Raw genomic sequence first — 26,096 nt, 5'->3', positions numbered from 1 at the left:
TCTGTGACCGCCGCCTCACTACTTCACTGATCACCTCCTCTCACTCTCGTCTTCAGGACTTTGCCCGGGCTGCTCCCCTGCTGTGGAACAATCTTCCATGTTCCATCAGGTTAGCATCTACTCTCAAAGGCTTCAAGCGTGCCCTTAAGACTCATTTCTTTATTCAAGTCTATCAGTCCTCCTCGGAACTTCCATGTCCTGGCTCTCTCCCCCAGTTAGTACTACCCTGTTTGTGTCTCCCCCTTCTCTTTAGGATGTAGGCTCTCATGAGCAGGGCCCTCTTTCCTTGTGAGCTCCTTCTACTATTCCAGCAAACCCTGTACCTCTTGGCCTGCTTCACTAGCCCTGTTTTCCCTGTTTTCTTATGCTTCGGCCTACTTCTCGCTGATTTCTACCATCCCTTTCTCTATCTGTCCCAAAAATAATCTGATTTGGTTTACCCTGTCACCTGTGTTTGTATATATTTTGTATTATGCAGTATCTTGCTTCTCTGTTTTCTGTATATGTATGTATGGCGCTGCGGACCCTTTGTGGTGCCTTATAAGTCAAAGATAATAATAATAATAATTTTATTTAACGAATATTGAATCAAAATGAACGTATGCTTTAACAATATTAACAGTATGTACACTCTAACACAGTGATGGGCAAGCGTCAGACTTAGGGCTACATGATGCCCTCTGAGCCTTCACCTGAGGCCTTCAGCTCCTTACTGCTTTATTGTCAGATTTTTTTTGTTATAATTAGTGACACATGTTTAAAATGCCTGCTGATATGTTATTACAGATAGGTGTCTCTATCTTTGATTAAATGTATAAGTATAGCTTATTACTGAGAGGGTAATTTGCAGCCCTTTGAAGGTCAGAGGGCTGCACCATGCAGCCCCCAAAGTGTCTCAGGTTGCCTATCATGGTCTAACATATAGACACATAAATATAAAACCTGGCAATCAGTAACTTTAAAATATATATATATTATAATGATTGTGCAATTGTAACATAATGAAAGACAGAAATCAAGAATACTCAGGATAATAATAAAAAAACAAAACAAATAAGCTTTTAGCGGCCATGTCATTTCAAGATCCACCATTTGCACCTCTGCTAGCCAATGAATGAATCCAGACATGCAAAATTTGAGGAAAACCTCTAGCTTTAAAACAGAAACATGAGTATTCCATATATTACTTTGAAGACTGATGCTAGTTAAAGTTGATCAACCAGAGAACAATCTTGCCTTTTTACATTTTAAGCAGTCTAAGCCCACTATTTGTGTTAAGTATTTCACAGTAAAACTATCACTTTTGAAACCCATTTATAATACATTATTTTACAAGACAATTGTTAAAACCCCTGCCACATCAATGGTCACCATTCGTTTTTCTTGTACTGTAGTATATTGACAATATAAATTCAGGGCAGTATAGCTTGCTATGCTGAATTTGTGGTATAATTATAAAAGAATGACTACTGTTTTGTGAAAAGAGTGCATACCATGATCAGCCACCAATAACAGGTTCACACAGTTATGCAGATTCCTTTGCTTGAGTCCATCCATTAACATCCCCACTGTTCTGTCAGCACGTAACAAAGCCAGAATTACCTAACAACATGAAAATAATGATGATACAAAAAGTACTACAGTAGTATTGTGTTCAAAGTGCAACCATTGAATATATATGTTGCTATGCTGTGTATAGTTTTATAATAAAGTAGTTCTCACTGGTGTTGGTAAGAATAATACTGATGTTTGAATGGACCTGATAGGACAGGCTTTGTGACCAAGGATCCCCTTCAAAATGTTTCTTTAGAGCATTATAGCTATACCCCCGCTAAGGATATCTAGAGAAGGTTATTTCAGAAGGTGTCAATCTAAATATCAAGAGCTCCAGGAAAATGTATCTATAACATTTGACCAAAATGAAAAACAAACAATAGCTTTATAGATTATTAAAGCAGACAAATTGAATTATTAGGAGAGAACATGAATTTATCAATATATGACTGATAACCATTCTTTCCTGTTACAGGAATCCTGTTTGATTAAGGGCAGAAAAGTGAAGCCCACTGTCACACACACCAGCAATTATGTCATTGTTATTCTCAAATAAATTCTACCCACAATAATCCAGGTGAGCAATGGCTGCAGTTCCACTATGAGAAACATGAGTGCTGCATGAATTTATCCAGAGATGGATTAAGGGGGTGAGCAGAGCAGAGAGGTCAGATGTCCCAGGATCCCCTCACTCATATAGTTCTCATATCAGCCGTCTCACTATAGCCCCAATTGCAGCCCATACCCTATAGCTCTCATTGCAGTCCTCTCCCTATATTTCTCATTGCAACCCCATCTATAGCGCTTATTGCAACCCACTCATTATAGCGCCTTATAGCTCTCAATTCAGCCCCCTACCAACAGTTCTTATTGCAGTCCTCTCCCTACAGCTTTCATAGAAAACCCCTCTACAAAGCTCTCATTCCAGTCTTCTCCCTATAGCTCTGTCTAATCACAGACCGGAGCCTACTTCCCACCATTGGAGAGACAGATATTAGCCTCACGCATTTTTATGCATGAGGCTAACCTGACTTCATAGGGTACTTGGAGCACTGTCTGAGCATTCCGAGGATATGTCAGACATCCCAACAATCCAGTGCTCAGAGAGGAAGTGGGAGCAGAACGGCGCCAACGGTCAGAACTAAAGGTAAGTATCATGTGATGAGACAGAGCTATAGGGAGGGGATTGCAATGAGAGCTATTAGGAGGGGGCTGCATTGAGAGCTATAGAAAGGGGACTTCAATGAGAGAGATATTTACGGTCAGCAATGAGAGCTATATGGAGGGGGCTGCAATGAGAGAGACATGGAGTGGTCAATGGGAGAGAAATGAGGATAGCAATAACAAGTTTATCTCTCTTTCTCATGAACATTTACACAATCTCCTTCCTTTTAGACCATAGGGGCCCATGTCGTATGTGCTTCAGTCACCCCAAAGCTTTAATCCAGCTCCTGTGCTTCTGATAATGACTTTGAAATCTAGGGGCGGCTGATAGATAAGAAAGTAGCACTTTGTTCAAGATGATTAACAGAACAAAAACAACATCCTAGCACGTTATTTGCTGCAATAAAAAAGAGAACTTTGGTCAAGTGAACGAGCAAATGATCTTTTCTGTTGATTGTTAACCTTATCTGCAAGTGCTGCTACATACATATACAAATGGGATAGTGCAATATTGTGGATATGCATATTTAAAAAATGTTGATAAGAAGAGAAATCAGTATTAACTTTCTAAATAAAACATTACATTTTTTTTAAGACATTTAAATGATTAGGTTAAAGAGATTAAATGGTTTCAATGATTCAAATTTGTCTGGGATTTCTTTTCTCTTCCTTTAAATACTGGAAGAGAAAGCAGATGGATTTTCAACCTGAGCTCTGTAACATAGTATTTAATTAAATAGGTGGATAGGGCTAGCAGGTTAGATATAATATCAAATACACATAAAATAAAACTCATTTACATGGGTAGTTATTCCATGCTGCTCACCAAATAGGGTTTTAAAAAAGGACCATTGACTCTTGTGAGGATTCTAATTTCCTTGCACATGGACATTTGAATTAACAAAGGTAGATTGTACAATGGAACATACAGTAGATGGATCGTGTACTATTCTTTTGCATCTATGCTCCAAACAGCATTAGAATGTGATGGCAGAAAAGAACTTAGAGAACCATTTAGTCTGCCTTTTTTTGCAAGCTAATTATTTTTGGGAGGTGGCTGTATTGTTTTTCTGTTTGTTTTTGTCTTTACATTTTCTATATAAGAGAAACAATATTGTTGTCCCATATATTCTTGGAGTTTTACTGTATGAGATACCAAGCACAACTGTTTCCTGTCCCCCAGAAATGAATGTGTCTTTTTCCCATGGGAATGCCTCTATGTGGTCTGGAAGGAGGTCAGCAGCTGGAAAGGAGTTGACAAGTAGGAAAAGTTGGGACTCCTGTTTGATGTGTTCATGAAAATTCAGGAATAGGCCAATGCCCTGAACCTGGTGAAAGTGCCTGAGGAAAAAGGATTGTATTGGCCAAGAGACTCCATTGCTTAGTTTAGAGATTCCAAGTCAGCAAGGAAAGGAGGCTAAAAAAAAGTGAACAGCTAACGCCAATGCCATGGGGCCCTGGGAAGTCTTATCCTACACATTCCCCTATGCAGAATGGGGAGATGAGGAAATGGTGGCCAAGTGCAAAACCAAGAGGATATTGGCACTGCGAGAACCACCAGTCCCACAACCATGGGAGCACTTCGCTCTAGTTCCAACTCTGGGGACCCAGGACTGTATTCCAGAGGCCTGCACTTGACCGTTCACCTTTATTTGTTACAAAGAGGAGCTGTCTGGGTCCTATGAGGGACACACTACCCTGGTGCACCAGAAGCAAGGGACACCCAGAGGTTTGCGAAGGGAATCGAGGGTTACCCAGCCTCAAAAAATTTACAGAGTTCTCTCATTTGTCTGCAACTGGGCAGTTTTCACTTGGTTGAGCATTTGGAGGGAGGAAGTATTGGGCAACAAGGGCCAGAACTCAGTTTCTATTAAATCAACACCCAAGACTGCCTGTCATTTACTGTTTGCCCAAGATACATAAGTCCATCACCCATCCTCCCGGCCGACCTATTATTTCCGGTATAGAGTCACTCACTACACATCTCTCCAGCTACATCGACTCTTTCCTACAACCGGTAGTCACTCATCAAAGAAGTTATCTCAAGGACACGAGACATGTTTTACAAATTTTACAAAACATAGATTGGAAAACTGGGTATTTACTCATAACGTGTGATGTCTGTTCTCTTTATACTATCATAGATCACAAAACAGGATGCGAGTATGTACAGCACATTCTCTCTACGGAGACCAACATCCCTCCAGAACAGATCCAAGTCATCATACAGGCCATTGACTTTACTTTACATCACAATTACTTCTGGTTTAGTGGTAGCTTCTATGAACAGGTTCGTGGAACTGCCATGGGCACGAAATTCGCGCCAAGTTACGCAAACCTGTTCATGGCGCATTGGGAGAACACCACCATTTGGCATAATAACCCATATAGTTCATACATTTTGGGATGGCATAGATACATAGACGACGTCCTGTGTCTATGGACGGGCACCATGGATATGCTCCAAGAGTTCCTTGGTTATCTGAATAAGAATGACATCAACCTCCGGTTCACCGCTCAGATTAGTGATACGAGGGTGGAGTTCTTGGATTTAGACATAGCAATCATAGACAACCACATTCAGACCAAGACGTTTCTAAAACAGGTGGACTGCAATGCTTTCATTCCAGCAACCAGCGGCCACCTGAAAAGGTGGCTTACCAACATACCCAAAGGGCAGTTCACTCGCATCAGGCGGAACTGTTCTAATGTGGCGTTGTATGAAAATCAATCAGAAATTCTGAAAGAGAGATTCCTTGAACGGAATTATGATAGGGACATTGTCAACAAGGCATTTGAAGAATTAAAAGGTGCAGACAGGGAGTCCCTTCTTCAACCTAAAAACACCAATACAAACGACAAAGATTCACTACCACCTGCTCTGATTACCAAATATAGTTCCAACCATAGGGAACTTGAAAAGATTGTGCGGAGACACAGGCACATACTCCAGATGGATGACCAACTGAAGGGCATCCTTCCAGAGCATCCCAAAATCATCTATAGAAAATCTGACTCCCTAAATACAAAGCTAGTGAAATGCTGCATCCCCACAGCAAGGGGGGAACAGAAACAAAGCTGGCTTAAAGAGAATATTGGGGGTTTCTATTTCTGTAATAGATGTCAGGCCTGTACAATTACCAACCACAAGGGACTAAAACCCGTCACCTCTTTCAGATCCAACAACACAGGAGAGTCGTACAAAATCCAAACGAAAATCACTTGTGATACCATGGGTGTGGTCTACCTACTGGAGTGCCCTTGTGGCCTCCAGTATGTTGGACGCACTATTCAAAAATTACATATACGCATTTCTGAACATTAGGAACAAGTCAGAGAACCATACTGTATCTGCTCATTTCCTCCAACATCATGAACATGACCACACCATGTATCCATTATTACACCACAATGTATATATGTAACAAGTCTTTATCTCAGTCACCCTGAGACTTTCCAGCAAGGGTCCATGAAACTATTAGTGTATTTGACAGAAAGTACACAAAATGTAAAATTTATATTTAATGAATAACCGCATCTGACAGGATAATCCAAACTATCATGTCTGTATGGACTATATTCTCATGGACTCTGAATATTCTCATGCAAGTTACAAACTGCTGTTTACTTGCTTCATGTTCACTTGCTTCATGTTTACTTTTACTTTCACTATCACCAGCTGAACCCCCGGACAATCAGGTGTTGCCGCCTAATTAACGATATCCGGGCTCTATAAAAGCACTAGAAGGAAGACCAGCTCCATTACAGACAATCCCTGAGGAAGCTCACTGGTTCTGCTGAACACAAGTGAAACGCGTTGGTAATACACTGTTACTATATTGATTCCAGCTCTGACAAGACTTCATTCATGTCTAGCATGCTAGATTACCATCTGTACACCCACTGATCCGGCATCCGCTGTTTGCGAGGAATAACAAGAGCGGGCACACGCCACCTCCCACGTTCACAAGTTACGGCTTCGCGATCCATCACTAGGCTGAGAGGCCAGAGACGCTGCCGCAATACAGGAGGAACCTCTGCTTCGTGGATATCTTCCACTTCCGGATGCAGTTATGTAAGTCACTATCGGTCTTAATTCAGACCTTTGGAACTATTTATCTACCACGGGCTACATTCTACCTTCCTTACAATACCGGTTTAAGCTCCTTTGCTATCCAGGGAGCCCGCCGACGTACCAGGATTTTCATGGGACATTTGTATTCTGCCTATACGGCTTCAATTCACTAACCAATATTTTGGTTTTTGGATACTTATTTTCTGGACATTTGATACTTCCCTCTCTGTGTATTTTGTGTTTTTTGGTTTCTATTTCTGCACTGTACATGTATTTTTCTACTCAGCACAATACCGATATGCACGAACTGACATACTTATCCTGCATTATCGGGTTATAGCTGTTATTTGTATATATCGTGCATGATAATACTTATGCAAATTCATTTCCGGCCGGAAACTATTTTGTGCATACCATGGCTTAATAAATGTCATAATTTTACCCTGTCACACATGTTCTATTTATCAGCGCCTTGAACCTGTTACACATATATATTTCCAGCCCCCTTTGGGAGGGTAGGGATTCCCTCCCACATATTTTCAGGTTCGTCCTTTGGCTGCTCTACACAACCCCAGATAGCGCAACCCACCCCTTTTGTTTTCCTAGGTATTTTTAGGTTGTGCATTTGGTGTTTACGAATAAAGAGTCCTCTAGTGGTCGTTGTTGTAAATATCAGAGTAATTCCTTACATCCGTCTTATGTTTTTTCTTTAACTAAGGTATCTAAAGAACATTTTCTCACTCATTTTTACAAACTGCAATCTTTTCTTCTGTTAGAGCTTTTATTGTGTGTTTAGTCTTTTAGAACCATATTGGCTTTCTCATACTTTGGCTTTCACTAACTTAGCACTAAGTTCTGTTGCATTGCAGGTTTTCATTTATGTCACTGCCCCCGCAAGCCACCTCACAAATCACACCCTATCAGAGATTCTGTCACAAACATGCTCCCAGCTTCCGTGACTTTGGGTGTTTGCTGTATTAGGGTACACATGATTCCAGCCCGCAGTCTCTCTCTACTTATCACACAGGTTATAGACCTACTGAATTTCCCCCACACGGCACTCTCATCCCCCCCCCCCCCACACACACACATTTCAGGTTTGCCACCACCTATTGAGTACGGGCAATAGGGCCCCAATATACAGTCCCACACTGGCACACAAGGCTTCTGGCTGCCCACAGGCTAGCAAAGTCCACACCAGCAATCAAAGGGTTAACTCTTCACACCTACAGACTGTTACACAAATGTAAGTGCAAGCACTCACTAGGCTTACTAAATTTATATATTTAATATACAAAGGTACAAGGCATTCGGATATAAAAAGAACAATTAATAAACAATTGACATAACATACACAAGCAAAACAGTTTAAAATAAAAAGGGTTACTTTCAGAGTATAACCTGCATGAGTTGTATAATCTGTGCCATGGGATATTGGCTAGGAAGATGGACAGCTTATCAATGGGGATTGATTTTCCAAAAATGGAATATTATAAAACTGAATTATTCTTGTCTATATACTATAGCCAAGTCAGCACATGTGTCACGACTTGCACTCTGCAGCTGCTGTCTGCAGTGACTCTATTGGATTTGTTATGCTTTCTACTTGTAGTACCACTGTCCACCAAAGGGGCCACTGTGCTACTTTGATTATTCTCCTTGATCACTGGGAGTGGTTTCAGCTGCATGAGGCCTATTTAAACCTGCCTGCTTCAAACAGTCTGGGCCAGATCATCAGGTCACTCCTGTGAGCATTTCCATGTGCTTTGTTCCAGTCTGCATTTCCATGTGCTTTTTTCCAGTCTGCATTATCAAGTTGTTTGTTCCAGTCTGCATTTCCATGTGCTTTGTTCCAGTCTGCATTACCAAGTTGTTTGTTCCAGTCTGCATTACCAAGTTGCCATCTCCAGTCTGCATTACTAAGTTGTCATCTCCAGTCTGCATTACCAAGTTGTCATCTCCAGTCTGCATTACCAAGTTGTCCTCTCCAGTCTGCATTACCAAGTTGTCCTCTCCAGTCTGCATTACCAAGTTGTCCTCTCCAGTCTGCATTACCAAGTTGTCCTCTCCAGTCTGCATTACCAAGTTGTCCTCTCCAGTCTGCATTACCAAGTTGTCCTCTCCAGTCTGCATTACCAAGTTGTCCTCTCCAGTCTGCATTACCAAGTTCTGTTAAATTGTTGATCCCATTGAACTGTTGCTCTGTCTTCCCATTTCGGTATATCTGTGCCACAATCTGTGGTGGTTTGTTATTTGTGTTCTTAATAAAGCCACTTTAACCACTTACGCTCTCTCCGTGGTCATACCTGGGAAATCCTGACAACATGGTTTCTTTGAGCCAGACTTCATGCTGAGCGGTTCCTAAAAGTCTATTCAGGAGTCAAAACTCCATCCCAGGCAAGGATATATTGCACTGCAGGGGCCCCTTGAAGCTGCTACAGATGACACTGCTATTTTCTAACACTGGGAGAGTCACTGAATACACACACAACAGACTTTCTGACTTCATATTTTAAACTTTAGTAGCTCAATTTATCAATGGATTCATTTGATATACCATATTTACAGTGCAGTTATGATTTAGGCCGTATTCCTCACAATTATGTGATGGGTTAACCCTCATAAATGAATGTAAGTTATCTATGTTCACGACAGATTCTCAGAAATTACTTCTTATTTGACTAGAGTCAGCCTTTCAACATGAGTATTGGTTCTGCCTATGTTGTCCTGAACATCTATTTAATGGACCCTGTGCTGCTTGTAAGTTTCAAAGATCCCTTTTCCAAGCATCATAGGATAAAATGGGATGACTATACATTTAAATATGTATGGCCATTGTGATCCATATAGGAATCAATTGTCCCTGTTTTAAGCCTCTTTTGAGATCATGTTTTGACTGTTAAACATTTGTTAAAGAACACACAGCTCAGATAAAACTGCCAATGCGGGATGAGTATCTATGTCACCACACTGCTGCAAATGAATTTGTTTAGAGGCGTGTTGATAATGCTGAAAGCTTAGCTAAGAGATCCAGAATTTAAGAGTTAAAAACTTAATATAATGAGCTGCGTTTTTTTGACCCTATTGTTCAATGGAACCCTGCACAATAAATGTATCTTAACAATGTATCTTAACAAAAATTGTTTTTAAAACATTTTTTCCAGATCTCTAAAGAAAATAGTGATGAGTCTATGCAAGCGTTCAGCATAGATATCTCACTGATGTCTGAAATCAAAGATGACTTTCCAATCTAACAAATTTATTTTATCTAGTTTGGAATGATATGCTAATTATGATCTTATGTGTTTCCACTCGGCATTTAAATAGTATATTGCTGTTCCTTTGTTTAGGATCATTTTGCTATTTGAGTTTAATATCATTTGTATCTGTTATTTTTTTATTCTTTATTTCTGTCTAGAAAGCCTTGTTATATTATGTTCATTTATAACATAACATAATATATAATAAATATGATGTCCATTGTATACTTACCCCTCCACTTACTGGACCAAATGAATGACCTGAAGTGTCTGGCTCCTCAATGTACAATGTATAAAAATCTGGCCTACCAAATGCATAAATTAGATGTTAGAAAGTAGCATAGTGAAATACATGTGCATTGCTAGCATGGTAGAAGAAAGAAATACCTTTCATTTTTTGGAAGGTCTAGCCACTGTAGAATGTTTTGTATTCTTTGTTCATAGACAACAGACCTAAATAAATATAATTAAAATACAAACTAAATATATTTTCTTAAATATAATGTACAAAGATGTAAAATAATCTGTACATTTATTAACTTAAACAAATAATTCAAAATTAATTTGTAATTACCACGGCAATTACTTAGTACGATAATAAACTATACCTTGTAGGAAGTCACTGGCAGTGAAGTGTAGCAGAAGTTTATTTGTGCATAGTACAGAAAAGGTTAAAACAATTATCAACAACAAAACAGAGATTTTAGAATATTTTACTATTTCACCAATTGTTACCATAAGTCTGCCAATTGTTTATGTAATACTAATCTGCAAATAATATGCATTGTACATTGCAAACATTGGATCTAAGGTGAAATTACTTTTTGCATGTCACATGCATTTGACAAATATGGGGACTTGTCATGTCTAAGTAATAATTCCTCCTCTTTGTTTTTTCTGGGGTGGGAAGATACAACTCTCAGAGAAGCAACTGAAAGTAGTATTCTTATGTTACATAGAGTTATAATTCATCTTAATTTGAGGCTCTGTTGAGGAAGAATGATACATATTTCTTTGTGTTGCTGCTTGGGTTTTTTTGTGTATGAGACTACATTTGTATGTTTGCCTCTTGTTCGCACCAAGTATAAGTTGTTATAAATATGTGCTGTTATTTGAATGGGCAATCAAACAAAACAAGACCTAAACAGCCAAGTGCCATAATGATGTTTACTTTGTCATACTCTGTGAAGTACTTTGCACAAATTATGTAAATGAACCTCTGCATATGCATGGAGACCTTTAACCACACACACATTTTCACCCAGGTATGAAATGACATAAGCCTGACGTCTACCTGCTGACTACTGGGAAGTTTTCCCAGGTTATGGATATAACAAATACATTATATAACATTACATAACTTATGACAATGCCAAGTTAAACATGTTGACTTAATTTAACGATACTTACCCATTATAAAGTTTGTAGTAGGTAGGGTAAGTACCATTTATAGGAACATCTGACCCAGGCCAGAAGAATGTGCCGGCTTTCAATCCTTGGTACATAGCAGTCAACCAAAGCTGTGGAACATAGAAAACACAAATAAAAATGGGGCTAAACTGCTATGAAAACCTAACACAAAAAACAATGTATGTTGCAGCATTCATAAGCCTTAAATTTAAGCCACAAAAGGAGAACTATCTTCAATCTTGTGTGTGAGTTTAAAGAGAAATGGTTAAATCTTTATTTCAATGTTTTCCTCTAGAAGAAAATCAATCTAGTGAAAGTGTGTGATATTTTTAGAAAGAAAATATATCACAAAATGTTTTTTTTTCAGGTGTGTTGATTATTTATTTTTGCAAAAAAGGACAAATTACAAATACAATTAGAATAAAGTATACCCTCAATTTCTACAACAGGAATTATAATCACTGTCAAACTACCTATTTGTGTCCCTATGCATTTATAGATTATTAAATCATTACTCCAATTATAAAAATATCATCTACATTTGATACATAACTGTATTAATACTAATGTGTTATATTTCATAATTATATAATATGCATGTTTACCACTAGTATAGTTAAAGGGGTGTGGACTTTATAATGTATAATAAGTTACTGATGTCTGATTTAGTACAAATTTGTTACCAGCAGCTCTCTAGTCAGAATTCTAAACAGAGCCATGCGATGCACATTGAGTGTAGGAGTTAATAACAATATCTGATGTTTTTTTTCCATTGGTGCTAATAAATAATGACCACATTCAGATAAAAAAGGTATTTTGTTGCTATAAATGTAGTGCTATTATTATTTTCAATTTTGATAGATCCATTGTAAGTGCAATAGACAGCAACAATGGTATGATATTGCATACGGTTAGTTCACAAGAATATTAAAGACTAATCCAAACATACCGGCTGTCCATGCCACCAGGTCTCATTAAACTTCTCATCTCCAGAAAGAGAGAACATCTTGTTCAAATTAAAATCATACATATTGTTATCAATGATGCCATTTGATTCTGGAAATAACCCCTTGAGTCAGAAGGAAAAAAACATTTGCATTAAAAATTTACTGTCAAAAATTGAATTTTCATATAATGAATATGAATAGAAGGAAGTCTACCTGGGATATACTGTAAATATATATTAATTAAAGACATATTCTTCAAGAGCTTATAAAGTAGTTTGAGTTTAACAGCAACATGGCAACCTCTGGACACTACAAGCCTTCAAATGACTACTCACTTGGTATAAAGAAATATGGATTTATTTATTTGAAATGTATTTTTATATAATTGTAAAATATCAATAATGGTGAGTTATAACTGGCTTAGACTATTATTCAGATATTATATCCCAAACTATGCCGGTTGTTGTATATACATTAGGTACCATTTAAATATTTTTAGGTATTTGGTTCACATGTTCTTTCCGAAAATAAAACTCCACTTGGATTGTCAATTATAACTGGATAGGAGCTGATGTGGTAGGACTCAAAATCCTATCAGTGTTTGTGTGGGAATACAAACACCAAAGAGTACTGCTTCTGACCAAGAAGTACAGCATTTTGTTCATGTGGAGCATAACATACTACTTAGTGTCTTGCATGATACTTTTTAGAAAATAATTAAAGTTAAAATCTATATTTTGACATATTGCATAAGAGCACTTTTCCTTAGATTTCAGCAAAGCTATAATTTGCTGCAGGCATCTAGAAGACAGTGAACTGGATCCTAGGACTGTAGATGTGAACCCTGCCAAATTTTGATGTCCATCCCCAATATACTGATTTGGATCAATAATAAGGTGCTCTGTAATTAGCAATATATTCCACAGCAGACTTTCCTAATTTAATCTAGTTGTCTGCATAGAGACATTTAATTGGCTGCTATGGGTTACATTGCTGTTTTTGGTTCACCAATTTCTTAAATGTCCCCAAAACAATGTTTTTGCATTAAGTATATACAATATAAAGCCATATGTCAGGATGGGAATTAAAATTTGTGAATAGTAGTCCTAATGCTATTCTTAATTTTTATGCATTTTTAATATAACAAAAAATCACAACATTTCACTTACGGTGACTATTGTGTAGTGGTTGGGAAAAGTCTTTGTAGGGTACACTGGTCTCATATACTTTGAATGTGTTCCACATGTCTCTGCAATGATTCATCATATATTTATTATGCATTAAAATATGTTAGAGATATGTTTTTATTACATCAATTTCTCCTGAAAGAAAGACACTGTTATTTATAGAATATGTTGAGTGGCATATAAAACAATTTTCTACATATTACATAGTTTAGATTAAGGCAAAATTGCTTATTTAATTCAGACTGGCCTTTATTTTCCCAAAAGTATCAAACTATGGAAAGTTTTTTGCTCTGTATGGTATGTTTGTCAGATTGGGAATTTTTTGGAGCGGTCTGATCATATTTAGAAATCACCAGATGCTTCTGTAAATCTGATATTTGCCCAGGTTGAGTATGGACAAAGTTTTGCAGTTCAGCCATTTTAGCTCGGTAATCGCAAACAAAATCTTGCAGCTCAACAACTTGTTGTTTCTGTACAAATAGCAGACTCCATGTGGATGCCAGATTATTCTACAATGATCAAAGTCCAGAGGCTGGAGTAGAGCACAGATCAGTTTACATCACAAGTAGATCAGGGTTCAGAATTGTGAGATGCAACATAGTCAGAAGTAGGCTAATTTCGTACACTGGTCAGTATATGGCATAATTGCCCATTCTCCCGGAATGTCTGGGAGACTCTCGAATTCTGGATAAGTATTCACGGTCTTCCAGAAGAGCAGGCCATTCTCCCGCATCCTGCCAAGTTCAGGGCAGGACAGAAGCCTTCTTGACGTGATTTGGGGTGAATCGTGTCATTTTGGCCCCACCCCGCGGCAGAATGTTTCTTTTGAGTTATTACGTCATGGGTCATCACCAAAATGACATGATTCACCGTGCCCTATCCCAAATCACCACCCTCCGCACACTTCACCCCCCCTTCCCCGGGATCTCCTGGAGGGAAAGAGTAAAAAACATTGATCACAGACAGAAGAACAACAATCTATCGATCAGGAAGTGGAGGGGGCTAGTTTATACAGGAAGTCAAGAGGTGGTGCCAGAAGAACTGGAACAGCTACTTATGAGTTATAATAAGCTAGTCTAAGAGAAGGAGCGGTCACCTTCTAAGATAACTTAAATCATTAGAACAGCAGCATCTGGCAGCAGTAGCTCTGGGACTGAAATCAAAGTTTACTCCTCTTGCTTCAGAATGTCAATTAGATGACTTAAGTGCTAGCTTATTAGGATATACAAGATTAAACTCTCTGGCAAGTCTAGGTGCATGGACATTGCCTACCACCTCCCAAGCATTTTCCTTTAGCTCATATCCTTTCCACTGAATCAAGAAATTTTATTTTATTTCTGTAGGTTTGTTATTCTATAATCTTTGCAACAAAAAAGTTTTCTTTCTCTTGATCAATAACTGATGGTTGTGGGGAAAAAACTTAACATGGGAAGGGGTACTCACTAAATGTATCTCTTATATTCAGCACATGGAACACATATGTAATGATGTTAGGATCTTGCACACATTAATGAACGTGTCAGGTTAGCTCATGAATAGATGAGTGAGATCCTGCTGTCTCGACTGGTATTAGCTAGACTTCCCTAGAGGCACGGAATCTAACAAGGTGGACAGGGCTATCTTAACAACATTATGGGCCCCCGGGCAAAGCAGTGCATCGGGGCCCCTAGATATAGATATAGATATATAGATGTATACAGATACAGATATATATATATATATAGATATATAGAGATAGATAGATGTACTTCCTCAGTGACCCTTGAAGGTTTTTTTTGCAGGTTTTTTTCTTTTGCAGGATTATTTATTCTCATTAAGAGCCGTGCCTATGAAGCCCCCCTGCCAGTGGGGCCCCCGGGCAGCTGCCCATCGTGCCCAATGGAAAAGATGGCCCTGAAGGTGGAAGGTATTCATCAGAGACTCCCGCAAGGGAATTTGGGCTTCAGCTGCTTCCACCCTGCAGGTCGGAGCCCTCCAGGGAAGTTCCCAGTGAGACAGATAGAGAACAGACTTAATAGCAGAAGAAATCCAATTCGGACATCAAATTGTGATAATAAAGATTACCACTTTACTGTAAAATATAATACAAAGTTCACTGAAGGTTGAGTAAACTGCAGATGATGATAATATACAGAGAGTAGGAACCATCAATAAAGTTCAATAATGCAGACTGAATACCTAATCGCAAGGTCACCAATTATACCACTAAGGAGTGGAACATAATACAAAAGTTCAAGGAAGTTACTGGATATGAACAGATCAATGAAATCCAGGTATGCATCAGCGATGAATCACTGCTCACTACGGAGATGTAAAGCGAGCCAGCATTAGACAACGATGTTGATAGAGTAGATAGCAAGCGTTGTTCCCATGGATAAGTGAAACAGGTACACTGAGGTCAGCATAGTCAGGTATATACAGCAACGATGAGCCACAGCTTACTGCAGGGATGTGGAACGAAACAGCATTAGTCAGCGGTGTAACCAGGATAGATAACAGGCGTTGATCTTAGCGATTGCCACGTTAATGGAACTAGTGCACAGGGATCAGCAGAGTCCAGATATATACAGCAACGATGGACCACAGCTTACCACAGGGTTATGGAACAAGGCAGCAGTAGTCGTAGTGTAGGCCGATTAGGTAGTGGGTATTAATCACAGCAATTACCACAAGTAGTGGAACTGGTGCACAGAGATCAGCAAAGTCCAGATATATATATATACAGCAACAATGAGCCACAGCTTACCACAGGGATGTGGAACGAAACAGCAGTAGTCAGCGGTGCAGACAGGATGAATAGCGGGCATTTATCATAACGATTACCACTGTAGTGGAACTGGTGCACAGCAATTAGCAGGGTCCAGATACACAGCAGCGATGAAGCACGGCTTACCACAGAGATGTGGAACACGGCAGCAGTAGTCAGTGGTGCAGGCCGAGTAGGCAGTGGTTGTTGATCACAGCGATTAACACAGGTAAGCGGAACAGGTGCGCAGAGATCAGCGGAGTCCAGACACACAGCAGTGATGAAGCACAGATTACCACAGAGATGTGGAACACAGAGGAGGCATCAGAATCAGGTCAGGTATGATTTGAAGAACCAGCAATGAAAAGGTGAAAGGAGGGACCTAATAAAGGGAGGTTGACCAATAGCAGAACTGACTAACACACAGGTGAAGTAATCACAGGTACAAGGCATAGCTGACAGCCTCTACTAAGAAGAGAGATTTAAAGAGATCAGCGTTTAGAGGCTCGGGTGGAGATACCCGGGGAACGGAACCCCTTCCTCAGAAACAAATGTGCCTAATTTTTGTACTGCGTCTGCACCAGCTAGAATAAATTATTATCTGAGAGTCCTGTAATGCATTAGACACACCACTCCTTCAATTTGAGCCAGTTGTCAGCAATATTCTCATCAAACACTAAGGATCAATGCGTTGGAGACCTTGTGGCATGTCTGACAACTTCTGACATCATGTAGATGTGTGTGAAGTAAGGCTGGACAACACTAGTGGTTAACAAATTGACTTTACTCCAGACTCTGCATTCTTTGTATGATGTGCAAGACGACAGAATCTAACTAAGTGAGTCACAACTCCTAAAGTTCCCTACAGACCACTGCAATGCATCATGGAACGGATCACTCTACAATCTTGTCATTAAAAAAATTTTGCTTTTTAAAAAATGTTGTATTGATTGATTGAAACCGTTGTATTTGATCATATTCCCCACTGAAATTAGGAGGCACCTTTTACATAAGTTTAGGCCTACAGAAGAAATATAAACTCATGGGAAAAACTGAATAAAAATAAAACAATGGGTATATCTGCGCACGCAAACTGGAGGCTGCCTTCTAATCACACACACATAATCCACATATAATGTGCAGAAATAAATAATAATACAATAGCAGTTGGTGACACAGCTGGCGCCAACAGTTCCTTAAAAATCAACCTTGTGTAGTCTCTATATATCCTCTTTTTTTCTCTTTTTTCCGAATGTGTATCCTTCACAACTTCCAGAGATTTACTAACAGTCCAGATAGTTGCTAATTTCAGATATTTCTCATCACGATAAGGATCATATAGGAAACATAGAAAAAGAGAAGAACCATATCATAGCGCAATATGTAACATATGATTTTGCCAAATAATCGCTAGAAAGTCCCAAAAGTCCAATGTGGATGAATGATAATAATAACAACACCACGTGATGAGATTTTTTTCAATCCCCCATAGGGTATACACTATTTTAATCTTTAATCAGCATATAATCATATGGTACCATAGATGTCCTCATCAAATCACATCCTTCTGTCCACTTCCTTTATAACTGGTGCTCAAAAAAAAAGTGAGAATCCATGGTGCATTATCCTAAAAAACTCACTTTTATTGCACCAAACATAATAAAAACATAATACAGAAACAATTCAAAAATAAAATCACAGTTCCAAATTAAAATATCCAGACTATCCTGATCGGACAGAAATGCCAGACAAGCTGGACCCTTACCGGATAATAGATGTAAAAGCGCATGTAAAAGGGACCATAGATCTCGTACAAACGGTCGGGTTGCCGGCTGGTTCCCTGCACAGACGCTGGAAATTCGTAATGAGACAAGCTCGCCCAGCGTGTATCTCCGTCGGGGTATCCGCCCCTCAACTGCCGGCGCGTTTCAATTTGTCAAATATTTATCAAGGCATGAGGGTGAACATGAACATAAGACCTTTTTGTCATAGCAGCTGTCCACATGCAATATGGGATATACCGAGCGCAGGCTTGTTGCCAAGCAGCTGGTACCGTATATAATGTGGGATATACCGAGCGCGGGCTTATTTTTCTCTGGTTTTGTTTCAAAATATTGCCTTTTTGTCATAGCAGCTGTCCATCAAGCCTATTTAAGGCACATTTGGGTGTGGCTCACAAGCCAGCCTTTGCTAGATGTAAACCCCTATACCTGGGAGGTGAGTGCATCTGATTTTAACTGCATTTTAATAGTGTTTAAAGCATATAGGTCAGTGTAGGACCTGCATATAATGAGGTACCCTTGACGTGGGATGCAGGCTTAAGTCTTTTGATCAAAATATGAACTAATACCTCATGTTTTCATTTTGCTAGACACACACAGATATGCAGTTTAAAGGATAAGCGCTGACAACTTTCTTTCTGTTTTATGAACATAAGGGTATTTAAAAAACTCCTAACCAATGGACGGAAGGCCGATTAGCATATAGTAACCATGGTGACCAACCCGTATTCAAACTCGTACATATGTCCAAATAAAAAGCCACGGATATACAAAAAATAATAAAGACAAAGGTATCACCACATACTGATATGTTCTCAAACAAGAGGAAGGAAAAAAATGCAAATATCTTAAGAACAACAAAAATGATCTACATGTAGCGACTATCATGACTTTCTTATTAATAAGATACCAACACCTAAAAGTGTAAACAATTGAAAATAATCGCATTACAGAATTATATATCAACACATCCTTCAAAAGGAAACAGTAATGGTATATATGTGTCACAGATGGCATATAGTAATGTCATGCGGTCTACTCCATATGAATACATAGGGGAGAAAATTAGCAGAAAATAATTGCCAATCGCATCTACATATAGTGACCACAGTAATCGGGCTGTTACATATATATCAATTTGTACGGAAAGAACCTAACATATGATGGGGTTCCACCAAATTATATCACTAATCATGATTGCCATTCAGGCACATCACAACAGAAAAATCACTCATATCACCGTGGCCCTTATCATCTCACTATCTTGAAGATTATGGCTTCCCAATTGCTTTTATTCTCCTCCACCTTTCATGATATTTCCCCTGTCACATGCAGCAATGCACTTAATAATCACAGAAATGGAAAATTCACTGCTTTTCACAATATCAATTTACACATTTTTCTGTAATATTCTGTACTGCCAAGAACACTGATGATCTGATTGCTGAGTACATATCTTTGTGTAATCCAGCTTTTCCCAAACCCAGCCCTCAGGGACCCCTAACAGTGCAGGTTTTCCAGGTGCCAAGTGAAATAATTATACCAACTGTGGATCTGTTACAATGTGTTAGTCAGTAATGCATATATACCTAAGCTGCAGCAGAGAGATATGGAAAACATGCACTGTAAGGGGTCCCTGAGACTGGTGTAGTCCAACACATTTTAAACCTGGGGACAGACTGACATGCAGGAGATTAATGAAAACAAAAACTTCCTCTTATCCTTAGTATCAGTTTACTGTTAATAACAAACATAAATGTATGGCTATTGTTTCTATCCTATTCCTTCCAAAAATGTAGTAGCTTTTGAATGACAAACCAACTTGTGCTAGGTATAACTTTGTACTTTCAATGACAATAGAAATAAGCATATTTAATACTCACTCAATTTTTTTATGTTTGGCATTAAGTCACCCCATGTTTGTAAATACTCTGCTCGAAATCCATCCAGTGAAAAAAGGATAACAGGTGGGAGGTCAAAACTATGCATAAACATAAAAAATACCTATTTGTTATCTTTGTATCAAATGAAATTTAAAGTTAAGGCTGCACAGTCATCTAAAGTGGCTCCTCATTGATTCACCCATTCACAACCCCCTCCAAATCGCCACACAGTCCCAGTTTTCAGCCACGGCTGTGAGATTCACGAAAGAGCCCCTAGGAAAAAATGCTGCACAAAGCAGCCCCAGGGAAGGGGGAGGGCTATATAATGCAGCTGAACAAAAAATTTAAGAAATCTTGATTCAAGCAACTTATCAATATAAGTTCAGTTCGTCCGTCCATGTCCAATGCCTGGACAACTATATATGTCTATAAATATAAATATATATAAAATATATATATATATATATATATATATATATATATATATATATATATATATATATATATATACACACACACACACAAAATTTATACAATCTTTTATGTGAATTAAAGGTAATGGACCACCATTTATCGAGAGAAGCCAGGAGATCAGACCAAGGAGGACATCCCAAGGCAGGATGTGAGACATTTAAATGACACACATATCCTTATCTGGGATGCTGTCAGTAGCCAGATATGTACAGTACTGCTACTGCTGAGACTCCAGTCAATTGTCTTAAATTTTGAGATGATGCATACACATTTACTTAGTTTCTAGGATGGTGCCATTAATCAGTAGAATTGTCTTTTTCTTCTCTGTAATGTCTCCTGTCAATTTTATTGACATATGATAATCCTCTCACGATACAATAGTTTGGGGACACGGCCTGGTTGCAAGGGATATATCACTGAGGTGGGGTATAATGTAGGGATGAGCGGGCTCGGATATCTGAAATCCGAGCCCACCCGAACGTTGCCGATCCGAGCCGGATCCGAGACAGATCCGGGTATTCCCACCAATTGCAAAACTGAAAGCGAGGCTCCGAGTCATAATCCCGTTGTCGGATCTCGCGATACTCGGATTCTATAAATTCCCCGCTGGCCGCCGCCATCTTCACTCAGGCATTGATCAGGGTAGACGGAGGTTGTGTTAGGTGGTCCTCTGCCCTGCTATATCCTGTGCTGTGCTGTGCTGTGCTGTGCTGTGCTCAGTCCAGTGGTGCTGTGTCCTGTGCTCTGTCCTTCTGAGTTCAGTGGTGCTGCTGGGTCCTGTGCTGTGTCCTGTTCAGTCCAGTGGTGCTGTGTCCTGTGCTCTGTCTTTCTGAGTTCAGTGGTGCTGCTGGGTCCTGTGCTGTGTCCTTTTCAGTCCAGTGGTGCTGTGTCCTGTGCTCTGTCCTTCTAAGGGCATTGTTATTTCCCCATTATTCCCAAGTTATAAAAAATTTAAAAAAAAGTTATAAAAAAAAAAAAAATTATAAAAAAAAAAATTTTTAAAAAAAATATCCAAAAACAATCCTGCAGTATAAGTCCATTGGTACTGCAATATTACAAAGTTCACTGATTCTGCAGTATAAGTCCAGTGGTACTGCAATATTACAAAGTTCACTGATTCTGCAGTATAAGTCCAGTGGTACTCTCCTGTGCCGCATATAATTTTTAAAGGCTTTGCCGAGTGTGTGTGGCTTAGGGGTACACTCTCTTGTGCTACATATAATGGAAAACAAAAATTTGGAGGATAAAGCTACGAGGAAAAAGCTCAGTTTTCCTAAAAGACCCGCTGGCGGGGATGCTGATAACATCTGGTCCGGACTGAAGGACCTGCCAACCATTGCAGACATGTCTACAGTTGCTGAATTGGATGCTGTCACAATTGAAAAAATGGTGGAGGATTATTTTGCTGACACCATCCAAATAGACATGTCAGACAGTCCATATAGTTACTGGCAGGAAAAAAAGGCAGTTTGGAAGCCCCTGTACAAACTGGCTCTATTTTACCTGAGTTGTCCCCCCTCCAGTGTGTACTCCGAAAGAGTTTTTAGTGCAGCGGGGAACCTGGTCAGTGAGCGGCGAAGGAGGTTGCTTCCTCACAACGTTGAAAAAATGATGTTTATAAAAATGAATAATCAATTCCTCAATGAAGTACAGCACTGCCCTCCAGATAGTACAGAGGGACCTGTGGTTGTGGAGTCCAGCGGGGACGAATTGATAATGTGTGAGGAGGAGGAAGTACACACTGTAGGGGGAGAGGAATCAGAGGTTGAGGATGAGGACGACATCTTTCCTCAGTAGAGCCTGTTTAGTTTGTACAGGGAGAGATGAATTGTTTTTTTGGTGTGGGGGCCCAAACAAACCAATCATTTCAGCCACAGTTATTTGGTAGGCCCTGTCGCTAAAATGATTGGTTTGTTAAAGTGTGCATGTCCTATTTTTGGGTGGGAGGGCCCAAGGACAATTCCATCTTGCAACTCTTTTTTTGGCATTATGTGACCATTCAACAGTCGTTTGCCATGTTCAAAAAGTAAAACAAAATGTCAATAAATTCAAAAAATTAAACCAAAAGTAAAATGCCCTGTCATAATTTAAAACAAGAGGTATTGACGTGCTAGAACTACTGTAGTGTTTATATGTTATAAACACTACACTTGGAAGTTGGAGGACGTATTGTGGCCCCGGTACCAAATTTAGTACCGGGGCCACTCCACTATGCAGTCCAGATAGGTGTGTATCAGATATTAAACAACGTTGACTGTTGCTGCAAAATTTTTAAATAATATTGTGGGGAACACTACACTATGCAGTCCATAAACTTTTTTGGTAGAATTCAGACCCGTGGAGGGTTTTTTAATTATATTGTGGCCCCGGTAAAAAGTTGTGTACTGGGGCCACCCCACTACGCAGTCAAGAAACTTTTTTTTTGGAATTCAGACCCGTGGAGGGTTTTTTAATTATATTGTACGCAGTCTACGCAGTCCAGGTACAATTTTTGGTGGGATTCAGATCATTTGAGGGTTTTTAAATTATATTGTGGTGACCACTCCTCTACGCAGTCCAGATACATTTATTGATGCGAATCATACAAGTTCAGGGTTTTTAAATTATATTGTGGTGACCACTCCACTACGCAGTCCAGGTACATTTTTTGGTGCGATTCAGACCAGTTGATGGTTTTCTTATTATATTGTGGTGACCAGTCCTCTATGCAGTCCAGATACATTTATTGGTGCGAATCATACAAGTTCAGGGTTTTTAAATTTTATTGTGGTGACCACTCCTCTACGCAGTCCAGGTACATTTTTTGGTGCGATTAAGACCAGTTGATGGTTTTCTTATTATTTTGTGGGGACCACTCCACTACGCAGTCCAGAAATATACCTCGTTGCAACGTTTTGGACTAATAACAATATTGTGAGGTGTTCAGAATACACTGTAAATTAGTGGAAATGATTGGTATTGAATGCTATTGAGGTTAATAATAGCGTAGGAGTGAAAATAAGCCTAAAAACTTGATTTTTGAACTTTTTATGCTTTTTTCAAAAAAAATCCGAATCCAAAACCTTAAATGCGAACCAAAACCTTTCGGCAGGTGTTTTGCGAAACAAATCCGAACCCAAAATATCGAGAAAATACGAATCCAAAACACAAAACACGAGACACCAAAAGTCGCCGGTGCACATCCCTAGTATAATGTCATTGGGGCACAACTATGTACAGAAAGAATGATAAATATGACAGAAGAGGCAAAGTTGTAGCAGACACAACTCTCTGAGATTGCTTATAGCCTCCATTAATTTATAACATGAATAGCAAAAACATATCTAGTACTAGGCACAAATAAGCAAGTTGAGCTTACATTTAAGTTAGGGGTGTGCACCGGCCACTTTTAGTGTTTTGTGTTTTGGGTTCTGATTAGCTTGAGGTTTTGGGTTCTGATTTGCTTTGCCAAAACACCTGACGAAAGATTTTGGTTCTGATTTAGGGTTTTGGGTTCTGATTTATTTTTAAAAAAGCATAAAAAGTGCTAAAATCCAGTTTTTGGTTTTATTTCACTCCTACGCTATTATTAACCTCAATAGCATTCAATAACAATCATTTCCACTAATTTCCAGTCTATTCAGAACACCTCACACCTCACAATATTGTTTTTAGTCCAAAACGTTGCACCGAGGTAGCTGGATGTCTAAGCAAATGGGCGGCACAAACATGTGGCCCATCGTAGGTGGCTGTGTAGGCTTGAATGGCCTTTTTCTGCTCCTCCATCCTCTGCAGCATATAGATGGTGTAGTTCTAGCGCGTCACTACCTCTTATTTTCGATGATGACAGGGCATTTTCATTATTTTTAGATTTGGCAGCAACAGTGAACGTAGTTTAATATCTGATACGCAGCTATCTGGACTGCGTAGTGGAGTGGCCCCGGTATCCAATTTGGTACCGGGGCCACAATACCTCCTCCAACTGGTCTGAATTCCACTGCACAGATGGCTGCTCCTACATCCTCTGCAGCATATAGAGGGTGTAGTTCTAGCGCGTCAATACCTCTTGTTTTCGATGATGACAGGGCATTTTCATTATTTTTGGATTTGGCAGCAACAGTGAACGTAGTTTAATATCTGATTCACAGCTATCTGGACTGCGTAGTGGAGTGGCCCCGGTACCCAATTTGGTACCGGGGCCACAATACCTCCTTCAACTAGTCTAAATTCCACTGCACAGATGGCGGACACCGGACGCATGTCTAACACCAACATAGCTGTGCCGGTGACATGGCCTGCAGGAATATCTCTGATGGAGATAGAACTAGGCCCCAAAGAGCACATAATGGCAAAAAAAGAGTTGCAAGATGGAATTGTCCTTGTGCCCTCCCACCCACCGTGATGTTGTTGAAATAGGACATGCGCACTTTAACAAACCAATCATTTCAGCTAAAGGGCCTACCAAACTGTGGCAGAAATGATTGGTTTGTTTGGGCCCCCACACAAAAAAAGGTATTCATCTCTCCCTGTACAAACTAAACTGGCTCTACTGAGGCAAGATGTCGTCCTCATCCTCTGATTCCTGGCCCCCTTCAGTGTATACTTCCTCATCCTCACACATTATTAATTCGTCCCTGCTGGACTCCACAACCAAAGGTCCCTCTGTAGTATCTGGAGGCCAGTGCTGTACTTAATTGAGGAATTGATAATTCATTTTTATGAACATAATTTTTTCTACGTTTTGCGGAAGCAACCTCCTTCGCCGCTCACTGACCAGGTTCCCCGCTGCACTAAAACCTCTTTCCGAGTACACACTGGAGGAAGGATAACTCAGGTAAAATAGAGCCAGTTTGTACAGGGGCTTCCAAACTGGCTTTTTTCCTGCCAGTAAGAATATGGACTGTCTGACATGTCTACTTGGATGGTGTCAGCAAAGTAATCCTCCACCATTTTTTCAATTGTGACAGCATCCAATGCAGCTGCAGTAGACATGCCTGCAATGGTTGGCAGGTCCTTCAGTCCAGACCAGATGTTCTCAGCATCTGTGCCAGCGGGTCTTTTAGGAAAACTGAGCTTTTTCCTCGCAGCCACAGGTGTTGAAGAAAATGAAGGAGGAGCTGTTGGCATGTCACGGTCCTCTTCAGAGGACAATCTCCTGACCAGCAGGTCTTTGCACCGCTGTAGACTTGTGTCCGCCGGAAACAGAGACACAACATACGCTTTAAACCAAGGATCGAGCACGGTGGCCAGAATGTATTCCTCTGACTTTAAAAGAGTAACCACCCTTGGATCCTGGCAAAGCGTACGTGTCACTCACCGGACCGTGAGTGCCTCTTCCCGGACATTTAGGAACCGTGGTCGTCCACCATGCTGAGGGTCTGCGCATGCGCAGCCCTTTTCTATACTTCAGTGTATACCCCTTTAACTCAATTGGCAGATCAGGCAACCTCCCTATATTAAGCACCTGTGGTCAACACCACGTGGCCTGATCTTGGAGTCTCATTCCTCATGAGTCTCTGAAGGTGTTCCTGTATTCCTCGTGTATTCAGCGCTGCTGATTCCTGTGGTTTCCAAACCACTTCTATTCCTGTGGTTTCCATACCACTTCTACTATCAACTGTATCATCAGGACTGTT

The 26,096-nt window shown here is 39.7% G+C and overlaps 1 protein-coding gene across 1 annotated transcript in view; it reads right to left on the bottom strand.

Annotated features, from left to right (window-relative positions):
• The window catches only part of ENPP3 (ectonucleotide pyrophosphatase/phosphodiesterase 3), a 170,062-nt gene that overhangs the window by 74,800 nt on the left and 69,166 nt on the right, over nt 1–26,096 (bottom strand). Inside the window, exons 6-12 of the mRNA XM_075203086.1 lie at nt 20,008–20,105; nt 13,580–13,659; nt 12,413–12,532; nt 11,464–11,573; nt 10,441–10,506; nt 10,286–10,358; nt 1,494–1,602 (exon numbers count right to left, since the gene is read on the bottom strand). Coding sequence (XP_075059187.1) covers nt 1,494–1,602; nt 10,286–10,358; nt 10,441–10,506; nt 11,464–11,573; nt 12,413–12,532; nt 13,580–13,659; nt 20,008–20,105 — 656 coding nt within the window. The remainder of the gene's footprint in view (nt 1–1,493; nt 1,603–10,285; nt 10,359–10,440; nt 10,507–11,463; nt 11,574–12,412; nt 12,533–13,579; nt 13,660–20,007; nt 20,106–26,096) is intronic.

Source organism: Mixophyes fleayi, chromosome 3 (genome assembly GCF_038048845.1).
Source record: "Mixophyes fleayi isolate aMixFle1 chromosome 3, aMixFle1.hap1, whole genome shotgun sequence".
NCBI classification, from domain to species: domain Eukaryota; kingdom Metazoa; phylum Chordata; class Amphibia; order Anura; family Limnodynastidae; genus Mixophyes; species Mixophyes fleayi.
This window is presented reverse-complemented; position numbering and strand designations above follow the sequence as displayed.